At 38.6% G+C, this 16,849-nt stretch overlaps 1 protein-coding gene across 1 annotated transcript; it reads right to left on the reverse strand.

The window, feature by feature from the left end:
• Nucleotides 1-7,782: 7,782 nt before the first annotated feature.
• On the reverse strand, nucleotides 7,783-8,428 carry LOC103243120 (myosin light polypeptide 6-like). Its single transcript, XM_037993668.2, has one exon. It carries the CDS (start codon nucleotides 8,426-8,428, stop codon nucleotides 7,973-7,975), a length of 456 nt encoding a protein of 151 aa, XP_037849596.2. The 3' UTR covers nucleotides 7,783-7,972.
• Nucleotides 8,429-16,849: the final 8,421 nt, after the last annotated feature.

Below are 16,849 nucleotides of genomic sequence, written 5' to 3' on the forward strand. Positions count from 1 at the left end.
CTGCCATATGGAACTGTGAGTCAATTCACCTCTTTCCTTTATAAATTACCCAGTCTCAGATATGTCTTTATAGCAGTGTGAGAACAGACTAATGTACTTGCCATTCTGTTCCACTAATATATATTTCTATTTTTATAATAGCACACTTAAGAGTAAGTCATAATATCAGGTATTACTCTCTTTGTAATTTTTTTCCCTGCTATTCTAGGTTATTTGTATACCCATATGTATTTTCAACTTAGCTTTTCAATTTACAAAAATATATAGACTGCTATTAACTTGGTTGAGGTTGCATTAATTTTATAAATAAAATTATAGAAATCTTAACAATATTGAGTCTTTTAATCCATGAACATGTTGTAACTCTCCATTTTATTTAGGCATCTGCATTGTTTTGTGGTTTCTTTATGCTATGTTTTGTAGTTTTTAGTGTACTGGTCATGCTCACGTGTTGTTAAACTCATACTTAAATATTTAATTGCAATTGTAATGGTATTTTTAAAATTTTAATTTCTAATGCTTCATTGGTGGCATATAAAAAAATAATTTATATTTGCATACATTTTATAAACTTACCTAGTGCGTTTTATCTTATTTTGTAGATTGGAATTTTTAGATAGATGATCATGTTATCTTTCAAAAAAGGATGTCTAACTTTTTTCATCCCAATATGTATGCCTTAAGTACTTATTATTATTTTGTTATTGAATTGAAAAGGATCTGTAGCACAATGTTGAATAGAAATGAAAAGAGTAGATACTATTATCTTGTTCCCAGTCTCAGAAGGAAATCATCACCTCTTTTACTATTAAATATAATGTTAGTATTATGTTAGCTTGTTTTTTCATCAAAACCCTTAAGTGACTAGGGAAAATTCCTTCTATTCCTAGTTTCTGAAAACATGAATCATGAATAGCTATCAAACTTTGATTCAGAGGCTAACGTCACTTGATATCTGAGGACCAGACTCGACTCACATGTCTGATGGTTGATGCTGGCTCTCAACCAAAAGATAGGTGGGTAGCTTTTGCATATCATCTCATAGTTATACATTGGAATCACCTTTTCTAAGTAGAGTTGGAAGTTAAGCAGTGTAATTCTACTACATTCTATTAATTAAAAGCAAGTCCTACAATCACTCAGATCAAAAAAAAAAAAAGAATCACATTTCTTTATGGAGTGTGACAAGGCTTCAAAAGATCATGTGTCATAAAAGATATTAATGAAACTATATTTGGAACATACAATTGGCCAAAACCAATAAAGCCATCTGGGACTGGAATTTTCTTTCTAAGAAGATTTTTACTTACAAATTCAATATCTTTCATTGGCATTAATCACTCAGATTTTCTCTCTCTTCGTCAGTCAGTTTTGGTAATTTGTGATTTTCCAGGTATTTTTTAGTTTTATCTGAGTGGTTGAATTTATTATCCTGAAGTTGTTTAAAATATTCCCTTATTATTTTACTGTCTGTGGCATCTCTAGGGATGTCCCCTCTTTTATTCCTCATCTTGGTAATTTGATAACTTGTTTATTCTCTCTGTTACTCTCTGTCTCTCTCTCTTTCTCATTCTTTCTCCCCATCTCCGTCCCTGTTTTTCTCCTTTTCCCTCCTCCTCTTTCTCTCTAGAGCTTTAAGTCTACCAGTTTACTGCTGTGTAACAAGAATAAAATTTTAGGTTTTATTTATTTTTTCTATTCTTTGTTCATTTTCTATTTCACTGACTTGCACATTTTTCCTTACTATTTTTTCATTTCTATGTATGTGAAGTTTAATGTGTTCTCTTTAATCTAGATTATTTTTCATAGTGGAGGGTTAGATCATTGATTTTAGATCTTTTCTAATATAAAACTTTAATGCTATAAAATTTTCTCTAAGCCCTTTCAGCTCTATTCCACAAATTTTGATGTGTATTTTAAAATTTCTTCTCAGTGAAGCATATTTTATAACTTTGCTTTTGATTTATTATTTTATTCATGTTATTCAAAAAGATGCTGCTTAATTTTCTCTTAAGTTTTTGAATATAATTATCGTTTCCTTAATAGCTGTTCAAAAGTCCTGCTAATTCCATTTTTCATCTTCTCTACATGAGTCATTTTCTATTAACTGATTTTTGTCTTGATTATGGGCAACATTATCTTCCTGGTCATTATGACTGCTTTTTGTTTGTTTGTTTGTTTTACTTTTGCCCTGATGTTTGTTGTATGTCTTTAAAGTGGGTTAATGTTGACTAGTTAGTGGAGCCTGTTCCATTTGAAGTTTGTTTTTAAGCTTTGTTATGATGGGTAAAGAGTACTCTTTATTCTAAGACAAATTTTGAGTCACTATGAAGGTGTGACTTTCCTGTGATCACCATCTAATGTCCAGGTATTCCATGAGGACTTGACTGCATTCTGGTGAATGCAGGGCATTCTAGGGCATTTTCTAGCCCTGTGTGAACTCTGCTAATTGTTTAGCGTATATTTCCCGGGCATTCTGCTTTATGTAACTTGTATTTCCCTGGTACACTGTCTTGCATAGTTTCCTAGCATACATGTATGTGCAATTTTGTATTAATAACAGATGGACCATATTATGATTTCTGAGAGTTCTTGCTCTACACACCTTTGTCTTAGTCAACTTGGGCTATATAACAAACTACTATAAACAGAAATTTCTCACAGCTCTGAAGGTTGGGAAGTCCAGGGTCAAGGTGCCTTGAGTTGTAGCCTTCTTGCTGTGTCTTTACATGATAGAGAGAGCTCGGTCTGTCTTCCTGTTCTTATAAGGACACCAATCCCAACATGGAGAGCCCACCTTCATGACCTCTTCTAACTCTGGTTACCTCCCAAATGCTCCACTTCCAACATTACATTGGGGTTAAGGCTTCAACATATGAATTTTGAGGGGACACAATTCTATTTGTAGCAACCTCCTTCCTTTTTAATACTCCACCCTGAAAATTACAGCCACCTGAGTCTGGCTGAACATCAATCTTTACTTCACTCAGTGAAACTACCATGCTATGTTTGAGATGGTCCTTGTGATAGGTATATAAACCACTTCCGGTCAGTTCTGGAAGAAATTATGAGACTCACCTCCTTTGTGTCCCCTCTCTTGGGAATCACAGTACTGTGCTACCAGTTTTTCAATGTCTAAAAAACTGTTTCCTTGTGTATTGTATTCAGTTTTCTAGCTATTGAAGGCAGAAGGTATCTTAGTTCCAGCTGCTATAACAAACTACCATAGCTTGGGTGTCTTATAAACAACAGAAATTTATTCATCATATTTCTGGGGGCTGAAAGGCTGAGATCAAGGTGCCAATGTAGTGAAGGCCCTCTTCTGGATTGCAAACCCTTGCCTTCTCGTTGTATCAACATGTAGTAGAAAAAAGGTAAGAAACTTCTCTGGGTTCTCTTTTTATAAGGGCAGTATTCACCTTCCCGAGGGCTCCAACTTAATTACTGAGTTACCTCTCCAAGGCTCTACCTCCTAATACCATCACGTTGGGGGTTAGGATTTCAACATTTAATTTGTGGAGGGCAGAGAAGGGGAACAAACATTCAGTTCATAATAGGGAATTAAATCTAGTTCTATTTTCTCTATCAGGAGAGTTTTGAATATAGCAGAGTTGCTCAGTCTCCATGCCGTTGACATTGATCTCTAGGTATCCCTTATCCCTCTGGGACTTATCTAAAATATCTGCAGAACAGAGAGTAAGACAACAACAATGAAAGCAGGATTGTTAAAATCTCCGTAAGACATGGAGAGCTAGAGTTGGTTCTGCTTTGTTTCCTAGGTAGCAGGGTGGAGCACAAGTTGGCATGGAAATTATTTTGCCTACCTTAGCATTGGTGCATGGAACTGAAGAACAATTCCTGGAATGTGGGAGGAGATTTCAGTAGCCAGGCCAGCTTTTATCTGCATGGCAACTTGGGGGTCAGAACCTAGGAGGTCAGAAGCAAAACAAAACCAAAAAAACAAAACAAACAAAAAAGCAAAACAAACAAAAAAGCCAACTTGCTATTCAATAGTCTGGGTAGAAGGTATCAGAAGCAAACCTGTACCAGTCCAGAAACTTAAACTCTAGGCATACTTAGAGCTATCCAAGGTCAGGAAAACAATCTTTATTTTATACCTGTAGACTTTGTCTGTTAAAGTAGTAGGGAAAAAGGCAGAATCACTTACTCTAATGGCACCCACGGATCTGTGTGATTAATAATCACAAGTAGAAGTGGAAAGAATTCTTCAGGATGACCTTAAAGATTAGCTTTTGAGCCCTATGTGATACATAGTCTAGGAGTTCTGAACTAGTACAGAGCTCTTTGGGAAAAACAAAATGCCATTTTTTCAGAAGTTCTATAGGTGGTGTTTTAAACAGAGATACTGTTAACGTTTACACCTCTAGGCTGTGTCTTTGGGGGAATATACAAGACCTATTTGCTTCAAAAGTATCTCCAGATACTTTCTTTTCTTTTCTTTTTCTTTTTTTGAGACAGGGTCTCACTCTGTTACCCAGACTGGAATATAGTGGCTCTACCACGGTTCACAGCAGCCTCAACCTCCTGGGCTCAAGTGGTCCTCCCAGCTTAGCCTCCTGAGTAGAAGGGGCTACAATCGTGAACCACCAGGCCCAGCTAATTTTTGTATTTTTTGTAGAGACAGAGTTTCCTGATGTTGCCCAGGCTGGTGTTAAACTTCTGAGCTCAAGTAATCCTCCCACCATGGCCTCCCAAAGTGCTGAGATTACATGCATGAGCCACCACAGTTGAACTTATCAGATACTTTCCAAAAGGGTTAGAATATGTGGCAGGATCCTAGATGTGTCTGTTGTTAAGACCATTTTGAGAGAATGAGTTTTTAAAATTTCACTATGTATTAGTTTTCTAATGTTGCCGTAACAAATTATCATGACCTTAATGACTTAAAAACAATTCAAATATATTGTCTTAGATTTCTGGAAGTCATAAGTCCTAAAATCAAGGTGTCAGCAGGACTATATTTCTTCTGGAGGTTCTAGGGGAAATTTCATTTCTTTGCCTTGTCCAATTTCCAGAAGCCCCCTGCATTCCTTGGCTTGTGGCTTGTTTTCTTACATTACCTTGACCTCTACGTACACCCTCACATCTCCTGCTTTGACTCTCACCCGCCTGCCTTTCCTTTATAAGGACCCTTGTGGTCAAAGATAATCTCTCCATATCAAGGTCCCTGATTTCACATCTGCAAAGACTTTCTTTGATTTATTTATTTATTTATTTATTTATTTATTTATTTATTTATGTTTTGAGACAAAGTCTCACCCTGTAGCCCACGCTGGAGTTCAGTGGCACAGTCTCAGCTCGCTGCAACCTCTGTCTCCCGGGTTCAAGTCATTCACCTGCCTCAGCCTCCCAAGTAGCTGGGATTACAGGTGTGTGCCACCACACCTGGCTAATTTTTGTATTTTTAGTAGAGATAGGGTTTCACCATGTTGGTCAATGTGGTCTCAAACTCCTGGCTTCAGGTGATCTGCCCACCTCTGTCTCCGAAAGTGCTGGGATTATAGGCGCGAGTCGTTGTGCCCAGTTGCAGATACTTCCTTTGATATGTAAGGTAATATATTCACAGGTTCTGGGGATTGGGACATGAACATATTTGGAGAGCAGTTTTTTGTTTTGTTTTGTTTTGTTTTGTTTTGTTTTGTTTTGGCCTACCACACAGGCTGGCATCTTTTCACAAGATTCTTTACATGCTTTTCCTATTTGAGGAATGTTATGAACTGAATGTTTGTATCACATAAAATTCACATGTTGAAATCCTACTCTCACTGTGATGGTATTAGGAGGAAGGGTCTTTGGGAGGTAATTAGGTCATAAGGGTGGAGTCTTCATGAATGGAATTAGTGCCCCAATAAGAGGAACTCCAAAGACCCCTCTTGTCCTCTTTCCTCTATGTGATGATACATTGAGAAGATGACCATGTGCAACTTGGAAGAGGACACTCAGCAGAAGCTGACCGTGCTGGCACGTTGATCTTAGACTTTCAGCCTCCAGAACTGTGTGAAATAAATTTCTGTTGCTTGTAAGAAATACATTTCTGTTGCTATGGTGTTCTGTGGTAGCATCCTGCACTCACTAACACGTGAAATTGACTTTTGAAGGATGCCTTTCTTTGGATGATCAAAAGTCATCTGTTGACTCAGGCCTGTAATCCCAGCACTTTGGGATGCTGAGGCAGGAGGATCACCTGAGGTCAGGAGTTCGAGACCAGCCTGACCAACATAGCAAAACCCTGTCCCTACTAAAAATACAAAAATTAGTCGGGCATGGTGGCAGGCACGTGCAATCCCAGCTACTCAGGAAGCTGAGGCAGGAGAATCGCTTGAAGCCGGGAGGTGGAGGTTGCAGTGAGCCCAGATCACACCTCTGCACTCTCTAGCCTGGGTGACAGAGCTAGACTCTGTCAAAAAAAAAAGTCGTCTGTCGTCCTTAAGTGGCACAACAAGAGATGTCACTTTGGGCCTCACTTTTCTTAGATAAGATGTTGTTAGTCCTTACAAGCTATATCCTAGGCAGCCTGGACAATACCTCTTTGGCTGCTAAAACTATCCACACCATGCATCATGCTCTTGTATGTATCCCAACATAAACTATGAGACTGTGGGTGCATAATGTATAATGACAACACTTAAAACAATACAACGGTCTCCTCAAATACCTAGGGAAGAATTTATCACTCCCTTTCTTGGTGCTTACCAATTACATAAAGAGCCTGTGGTTAAAGGGTGAAAAATCTTATATTTTCCTGTGTTTTTGGCCTAGATCGTGGGGTGTGTTAGGCGCCTGGTTTTAATGATTATTTTAATGGCATTTTAAGCCACAGGCTTAGATTGCTCCTCTCTCTTGCCAGTTCTTACTTGTCTTTTATGTCCTACAAGCCCTGTTCTTCAGACCCCACTGGGCAGAGACAGAGCGTTCTCCTGTGAGGTGTGCAGTGCCAAGCAAATCACTGGCCCTCTGTAAATAATAATAGTGTTTGGGGCTGTGACAGGAGATGGAAACTGGACATTTTCTGACCCTCAGTTCCAGCGTGTTCTCAGAGCACATTCATTTTGGCATATACTTTGGAAACTGAAAGCTCTCTGAGGGAGTATCAATCACTTTTATGGTGATGTCAGTAACTGTATGTATGCGGTCACATGTATGCACTTTGATTACAACATCCATAACTTCATTTAAAAAATTGCTGAAGGCCTACTATGTGTAAATGATGTTGTCGAGGATAGTGGGGTGAAAGATGATGAAAGTTGCCATAGGTCTGTGGCATGTGTATGTATCATGCATATCAACACACATGAACACATACATAAGTGGAATGCATGTACACATGTGTCTATAGTAGCTTTTTAAATTAGGTTGATAATTTGATTCTTTTTATTTGAAAGAATACTTTGGAAACCAAACTTAATTTCAACTCAAGAAGTTTCTTTTTACCATTGGCAACACTCCTTGAAATAAATGGATGACTTAGGGACCCTGAAAGGATCTTTAAAGCCACTTGTCTCTCAATTTTTTTTTTACTTTTGACTCTGATGATATCAAAATTGTATTTAAGTTCCAGAATCTTGGGCACTGCCAGTGTTTGTTCATCACAGGTTTGAGGAAGTAGAGAGGATATGGGATACATTTCTATTATCTTATGTATATGTGCATGCGTGTGCATAGAGAGTGTCCTATTCAGAAGCTTCTGAGCAACAAGGATGTTCTACGTGGCGATGGCAGGTGTGAGTATAGGAGTGACTTTTTTTGGGAGGGGCACAGAGAGCAAGTTTATTTGGTGAATGCTAATGGTAAATATCCAAGAAAGACAACACGGGAAAGGCACTGTGATAAGAGAACCTAGGAAGCCTTCAGGATAGATAGAAAATCTCACCAGGGGGAGACGTGGGCTATGGGAGACTGGGAAGGTCCTCAGTCATTCAGCACCGTAAGGATGAGCTGCCCCATGGGCCTGTCACCCCGACAGGATGTGCCTCACAAATGCTTCATAGTCGATACAACCATTGCTGCCCTCATTCCCTGCCACCAGCACCTCTACCTCTTCCTCTGTTATCTTCTCACCCAGTGTGACAAGAACAAGCCAGAATTCAACACCCATGATGGTGCCATTTACTTCCTTGTCAAACACCTGAAGTCCTTCTACATAATCTTCACAGGTGCCCTGGTCCTTGTTCTTGGCCACCGTCTGCAGTATGGGCAGAAGGTACTCAAAGTCTAGCACCTTCACGTTCATCTCATTACTCTTGGGGTTCCACAGAACCTTGAGCACCTCAGTGTTGGTGGGGTTCTGACCCAGTGCCCTCATCACATCCCCATATTGGTTGTACAGGATCTTGCCATCACCTGTTTGGTCAAACAGCTGGAAGGCCTCCTTGAACTCTGCAGTCTGGTCCTCGGTGAAGTCACACATCATGACTGCTCAGCTCTGTGGGACTTTTCCCTGCAGTAATGGCCAGGAGTGGTTTTTTATAAAGGATTTAAACTGACATCTGCTTTTCTACCCTGCCCCAGGCTTTCTTGGTTAGTAGCAAAGGGTGACTTGAGGTGTAAGAAATGAGCTCTGGCTACCTCTGAAGACTCCTAGCCCATAGTTAACTAAATCTCACTTATTTGGGAATAAAGACTATTCAAAAGTTTGAAGAATCCTTCTCTCTTTCCTCTCCACCCCTCCCTGGGGAATGAACCCTGAACCACACTCCTACTCTTACACTAAAATCCCCTTATTAATCCATTTAAAAATTTCTTCATGAGACCTTATTCATTTTCAATGGCTTTGATGTTGCTATAACAATGGATTCAGAAATTGTTTTGGTTAAGGAAATTTGACTCTCTGGAAAGCCCCATTCCTTCGTTCCCCTTTGAAACATGCCCATAATGATTGTGACAATATACTATGGCAATTAAAAAAGATATATAATTCCCTATGAAACTTTTTAAGCTCCTCCTATTCTTAACAATGTCTTGGGGATATTGCTATCATGTTTTGTCCCCACAGTAGGCATCTGCCTAATGAAGAACACCATAAAAGTAGTATTTTTAAATGATATTTTTACTTATTATTAAAACATTTTTAAGGAGATTAAAAAAAACTCTCTTATACATTTATCACTTCATATTATAACTACTTTTCTTTTTAAATTCCTGTTCATTCTTTTGAATATCTGTGATAGTTGCAAAGATTTAAGAATGGATAACTGAACTTAGCAGACATATGACAACTTCTTTTGTCATCTGTATTAGCCTGTTTTCATGGTGCTGATAAAGATATACCCAAGACTGGGAAATATACAAAAGAAAGAGGTTTAATTGGACTCACAGTTCCACGTGGCTGGGGAAGCCTCACAATCATGGTGGAAGGTAAGGAGGAGCTTATCCTGTCTTACGTGGATGGCAGCAGGCAAAGAAAGAATGAGAGAGATGCGCAAATGGAAACCCCTGATAAAGCCATCACATCTCATGAGACTTATTCACTACCATGAGAACGGTATGGGGGAAACAGTCCCCATGATTCAAACTATCTCTCATCAGGTCCCTCCTACAACATGTGGGAATTATGAGAGTACAATTCAAGATGAGATTCGGGTGGAGACACAGCCAGATCATATTGTTCCACCCCTGACCCCACCCAAATCTTATGTCCTCACATTTCAAAACCAATTTTGACTTCCCAACAGTCCCCCAAAGTCTTAACTCATTTCAGCATTAACCCAAAAGTCCACAGTCCAAAGTCTCATCTGAGTCAAGGCAAATTCCTTCCACCTATGAGCCTGTAAAATCAAAAGCAAGCTAGTTACTTCATAGATACAATGAGGGTACAGGTATTGAGTAAATACAGCCTTTCCAAATGGGAGAAATTGACCAAAACAAAGGGGTTACCGGGCCCATGCAAGTCCAAAATCCAGTGGGGAAGTCAAATTTTAAAGCTCCAAAATGATCTCGTTTGACTCCAGGTCTCACATCCAGGTCATGCTGATGGAAGAGGCGGGTTTCCATGGTCTTGGGCAGCTCCGTTCTTGTGGCTTTACAGGGTACAGCCTCCCTTTCAGCTGCTTTCACGGGCTGGCATTGAGTGCCTGTGGCTTTTCCAGGCAAACAGTGCAAGCTGCTAGTGGATCTTTTGGGGTCTGGAAGACTGTGACCCTCTGCTCAGCTCCACTAGGCAGTGCCCCAGTAGAGACTCTGTGTGGGGACTCAAACCCAAATTTCCCTTCTGCACCGCCCTAGCAGAGGTTCTGCATGAGCACCCTGCCCCTGCAGCAAACTTCTGCCTGGGCATCCAGACGTTTCCATATATTTTCTGAAATCTAGGAAAAAGTTCCCAAACCCCAATTCTTGACTTCTGTGCACTCACAGGCTCAACACCATGTGGAAGCTGCCAAGGTTTGGAGCTTGCACCCTCTGAAGCTACAGTCTGAGCTATACATTGGCCTTTTCCAGCCACAGCTGGAGCAGCTTGGATGTGGGGCACCAAGTCTCTAGGCTACACATAGCATGGAAACCCTGGGCCCACCCATGAAACCGTTTACTCCTAGGCCTCCGGGCCTATGATGGGAGCTGTGAAGCCCTCTGACATGCCCTGGAGACATTTTCCCCATTGTCTTGGGGATTAACATTTGGCCCCTCATTACTTATGCAAATTTCTGCAGCTGGCTTGAATTTCTCCTCAGAAAATGAGTTTTTCTTTTCTATTACATTGTCAGGCTGCAAATTTTTCAAACTTTTATGCTCTGTTTCTCTTTTAAAACTGAACGCTTTTAACAGCACCCAAGTCACCTCTTGAATGCCTTGCTTCTTAAAAATTTCTTCTACCAGGTACACTAAATATCTCTGTCAAGTTCAAAGTTCCACAAATCTCTAGGGCAGGGACAAAATGCTGCCAATCTTTGCTAAAACATGCCAAGAGTCACCTATGCTCCATTTCCCAACAAGTTCCTCATCTCCGTCTGAGACCACCTCAGCCTGGACCTTATTGTCCATATCTCTTTAGACTTTTGTCAAAGCCATTCAACAAGTCTCTAGGAAATTCCAAACTTTCCCACATTTTCCTGTCTTCGTCTGAGCCCTCCAAACTGTTCCAACCTCTGCTGGTTACCCAGTTCCAAAGTTACTTCCACATTTTTAGGTATCTTTTCAGCAACATTCCACTCCTGGTACCAATTTACTATATTAGTCTGTTTTCACACTACTAATAAAAACATATCTGAGACCAGGCAATTTACAAAAGAAAGAGGTTTAATTGGACTTAACAGTTCCACCTGGCTGGGGAAGCCTCACAATCATGGCAGAAAGTAAGAAGGAGTAAGTCCCATCTTACATAGATGGCAGCAGGCAAGGAGAGAAAGAGACGCAAAAGTGGAAACCCCAATAAAACCATCAGATCTCATGAGACTTATTCACTACCAAGAAAACAGTATGGGAGAAACTGCTCCCATGACTCAAATTATCTCCCAGTGGGTCCCTCCCACAACATGTGGGAATTATGGAAGTACAATTCAAGATGAGATTTGGGTGGGGACACAGCCAAACCATATCATCATCATCATTTCTTTTTTTTTCTATACAATCTAATGGGAGCTTCAGACAAGAATTATCATTTAATTAGTTTGGTTTTTGTCTACATTATGCTTGCTTCTCCATTCACATTTGGTTAAATGCATTTATCATTAGCGCATCTCCTTTTCCTCCTTCTCCTTGTTCTTTTTCTCCTATATCCCCTCCTCTTTCTTCTTCCTCTTCTTCTACTTCTTACTCTTCATAAGTAAGACACTGCCAAGTATTTCCATGAATTATCTTTTATACCCTTTATCACAGCTCTATTATAGAAGTACTATCCTATTTTAGAGATGAAAAAATGGAAGCTCCAGAAAGGCAAGACACTTTATGAAGATCAAAAGCTAGAAGTGGTTAAAACAGGTCAACTTTTTGCCAGCCCCTAAATTCCTGTTCTATTCTATTCATTCACTCATTCATCATTTTAATTCTTTCATTTAGCAAATACACATTTAATACCTAATTATCTTTCAAGTACTATACTGGGTGCTTAGTTAGCTATAAGAAATAAGATGTAATATCTATGCTCAGAGAGGTTTGTATGAGGCGTATGTGGTGTTTGTGTGTTTGCTGTGGGACGCCAAATGAGCAAATAGTTCCACTATTGTATTTCAAATGTGATTGATATAGTAGAGATAGTTACAAAGTGTCACTTAAGTACTAATGAAGAGTCACTCTGGAGAACCAAATAAGGATTCGCAAGGATCTGTATTTTGAAGGATAAATTTACATTCACAAATGGAAAAGACAGGAAGAACTTTCAGAGTTATAGAAGATTATCTTTTCTTTTAGGAATAAAAAGTTCAGGTTAGCAGGAACACAGGGACATCATGGAATTACATGGAAATGATTATAGAAGGTGTTAGGGATAGGATGTGAAAGACAGCATTCAGTTCAGGAAACAATAGAGAGTTAAAGGGGAGGTTTAAGGTCTCCTGAGTTGTTTTTAAAGAAAGATGTGAATGACATATTTTATAATAGCAACTGTATTTATTCATACATTTAGCCAACAACTATTTATGATGCATTTATTGTTGGCAGACATTTTGGAAAACAATAGATGAGCAGATTATAAACAGGAATCAGATATTCAGGAAATACACTCTTGTGGGAAAAATAATACATACTAAAAAGTCCAGAAAATAACATTGTAAGATGATCTGATCTAAATTTTATGAACATGCTGCAGAGAGAGGGGACAATGGAAGATATGTATGACAATGAAGAGGAAGAGAAAAGAGCGAGCCACCAAGATACTACCTTCCATCCCATTAAAAATTACTTTCCTCTAAGAACAAAACTAAACATAAAATTAGTGATTAGGAAAGAAATGTTTGTATCTCAGTGAAGAAGAATCACACTTAGAAAAGGTTTATCCAGACTCTGATGATAAATATGACCTATATTCTTTATGCTGTAATGACTTGAGGTTCCTGGATGGAATTGACCCAATGAAACTTTCCCTTGAGACAATCAAAGTCTCTTTTAAAAAGACTAGCAAAGATTTATGTCATACATTTCCAGTCCACAGTCAATACTCAGAGGCCAACAGGGATCCCATAAATGACGAAGAGAAAGATAAGACGTTGTTAGCCTGAGCTGAGCCTTCTGCTCATGATTGGTGTACTTCACTTGCAAAAGCCTCATAAATGTGGTCCTGCTGGTGCAGTCTTTGAACATAAATATCAGAAAGTCTCTTGCTGGGTTTTTGGTGGGGAGACGGGGTGTCTATTGTAATATTCTTAGTCTCTGGGTCCAGTCCTTGACATCAGCTTCCTTAAAAATAACTCAGTTTTACCGCTTAACTAAAGGTTCTTTACATAGCCTCAAAATACACTGATGCTGCACTTATTTATGCAGAAAAGTTGCTCCCAAACTGGGAACCTTTGATTTTCTGTCGTCAAAAAGCCAGTGTCGGTACAATGATTATAAAAGGCTTCTTAGATCATGTGTGAACAAGTAAGTATATGAAGAAAGTAGTAGTAAAGACTTACTTTTTGTTTTTCTATTTTTTTTTATAAGAGAGAGTTCAATTATGGATAAGTCATAGAAACACTAAACCTTTTCTCTTCATCTCTGCTTCTATTTTTAGAAGGGAGATTTTTAAAGTTCCAGAAGATGATGAGGAAATGGCGTGTGTGTAAGCTGCCATGTCTTTAATGATTAAAGTATTTTGAAAGTTAGGTGAAGAGGCAGTCTCCAGGGATGGTTATGTCTGCATGGGAACAAATAGGTAAAGTTGATAATCTTAAGAGACTTCCAGCACAATGTAAGCACTAGACTTTACTCTTCCCAGTCTTTTTTGTACATGGGACTTGGTGTCAGACTACACTTAGGGCAATGTTTCTTGCCAAATGGCTTGTTACCCCATGCTTTCCTATGCTGCCATAAACATTTTGAACATTATTAAATGTATTTTTGAGAATAATGGTCATGGAAATGTTAGCCATTTAGAATGGAACAGAATAACCTAGAAAGAAAAAGAATGGAAATGTCTCTAAGAAGTAACAGTACATTTTTTCTTCTAAAGAATGGGATCTCACCAATTTTAAAAGAACAAAAAGATATATCCACTTATATAATGTATTTTGATATTCTGGATTTCATTTTGAATCTCAAAGCATGTCAATTCAAGTTTCCTTGCAATGTAGTGCTACTTTTATTCACTATTCTAAGAGATGGTGGTGGCACACTACTCTAAACTATGGAAACCATAAGCCTCTAATATAATTCAATGGTCTCTATTATATACTTAGTAGATAATCAGGGTAATGGAGTGACCCTTAAAATCAGAGGGCTTGGCCGAGTGGCCTTATGCAGTCCGTATTTTCTGTCTACCTCTGTTTCTAATTCTTCAGTCTGAGCATCATAATTTCTGACTTCCCTTGCCATGCAAGCACGCTCTGAAGAACTGAACTGATTTCTCAAATGCAGATGCAACGGTGACTATGTGATAAGCTAACATAAGTTATCAGGGTTTTTGTAGCCACTTACAAATGCCAGGAGGATATATTAGACAATTCTCTCAATTACCCAGCTGTCCTCTCATGCCCACATCAGAATAAAAAGAAATATTTTTTGCATGGAAATATTGTTTCCATATTTGTATGGAAGCAGCCAAATCATATGGTACTCTGAGTGTTTCATAAAGGAATAATAAAAGGTAAGGCAGCCAGTTCACTGCAGGGGACTCCTGAAGGTGGAAGAAGAATTTCAAAAAATTACACATATACACACACACACACACACTTTGAACCATGATTCAGTTAAGAAACTGAAGGTAACACCTTGTAGGTTTATAAAGAATAGAAAAGAAAGCCCAAGGGTTTCAGTATGTACACAAAAGGACAGGCCAGGGCAATTCTGATAAGTGTGTTGAGCTCGACTACACAGTTTAAATAATTATCTGAAACAATTAGGTAAATATCAAATGAAAAGCTCAACACATTTTTGATGCCATCTAGATATTGAAAGAGCCATAATTTCTCTGCCTGTGAACAAAGTGATTATTTTCCTATCTCTATCGGCTTTGCTGAACTCTGTTTTCTGATGTAATTAAACTCTTTTACAGTCTTTGTTAGCTGATTGTAGGCAAGGAGTTTCAGAAAATTTCAACTTGTCGCTTCTTAAAGCACTGTTTCTGTTCATACATGATCCATCAGTAGGGGTTTAAGAATACGCCAGTAGTTAATATTAGTGGTAGGAACTTGAAACAATATTATGTTGGACTTTTCTCATTATATTTTTCTTGTGGTTGTTCATTGTTTATGAATTATTTCTCTGGGGAAGCTGTAATTCTACAAAGGCAGAAATTAAGTCCTTATTTTCTTTGCCCTAACATAGTCATGGCTCAAAACTGATAAGTTCAGGAATGATTCTGAAAATTAATGAATTAATGTCATCGAGGCCTTTAAAGCTTTGAAAATATCACAAGGGAATTTACTGAATATAAGATGTTGTTCCAAAGAATGCACAGTATAACAGTAGGAAGCTGAAAGTGAAATATTTTAAAACTATGAGAAAGAAAACATCAAGAGTATAGACCAGGAAGAGGTTTGTTGATTGATTGAAAAGGAAGGAAGAAGAAAAGTTCAAGCAAAAGAGTAAATACAATATAATTGGATATCATCCAGGCATCTATTTCCTGAATTGCTTTAGGAGTTACTTGTGTGGTATGTGATATTCGTACCCATCTTCTTTTCTGTCTGTCCTGTCTAAAATGATTTCCATGCACAGTAATTATATTTTGGGATGAGGACAATAGTGAAGGATATGATTTAGACAATTTTCATGAAGTGGAATGAGGTCATTGAATCTGCTCACATTTATTATAGCTTTTTTTTTTTTTCTTTCTCGGCATATGATAGGGATTGCACAGCCTTGCCCCTCTTGAATTTAAGCCATGAAATGGAAGTGAATGTTATGTTACACTTCTGCTGAAGTCTTCTTTTTTTTTTAAATTTCAACTTTTGTTTTAGATTCAGAGGGTACATGTGCAGGTTTTTTTATATGGATACATTGCATGACGCTGACGTCTGGGGTGTAATTAAACCCATCACCCAGATAGTGAGCATAATACCCAATAGGTAGTTTTTCCGTCCTTGTTCTCCTCTCTCCCTCCCCCTTCTTGTAGTCCTCAATGTCTACTCTTCCTAACTTTATATCCATGTGTACCTAGTGGTTAGCCCCCACTTATAAATAAGAATATTCAGTATTTGGTTTTCTGTTTCTGTGTTAATTCACTTAGGATCATGGCCTCCAGCGGCATTCATGTTGCTGCAAAGGACATGGTTTTGTTCTTTATTATGACTGCGTAGTATTCCACAGTATATGGGTACCACATTTTCATTATGTAATCTACCATTGATGGACACCTAGGCTGTTTTCATGTCTTTGCTATTGGGAATAGAGCTGCCATGACCAAACATGTTCCATAGTTCCTCCGCCTGTCTGGGTAATCTTAGAAGCACAAGTTGAGATGGAGCATTCTTTAACCTACATTTCTGTTTGACTGTAATGTGTAAATCCTCCTGACAGTCATTTTCTTATGTAATATGTAGGATGAGTAAAAAATATATTTTCATCTACTGACTGTTGGAACTGTTCTTGATGATTGAAGAGTCATCTGCCTTGTTCTGACTGAGACAGGGCATTACATAGATGATTTCCTGAAGACCTCTGGCCCTGCTAACATGGAAGAGGTTGGTTTACCTACTTATTTCTGGGATGATTCCAAATTCCCCGGTGGTTCTGATCCGGGGATCAGAAGAAAATATACAAT

This window comes from Chlorocebus sabaeus, chromosome 16, assembly GCF_047675955.1.
Source record: "Chlorocebus sabaeus isolate Y175 chromosome 16, mChlSab1.0.hap1, whole genome shotgun sequence".
NCBI lineage: Eukaryota > Metazoa > Chordata > Mammalia > Primates > Cercopithecidae > Chlorocebus > Chlorocebus sabaeus.

Excerpts from the sequence above, each read along its gene's own strand:
- LOC103243120 (XM_037993668.2), bottom strand. The coding sequence starts at position 8,428 with ATGTGTGACTTCACCGAGGACCAGACTGCAGAGTTCAAGGAGGCCTTC.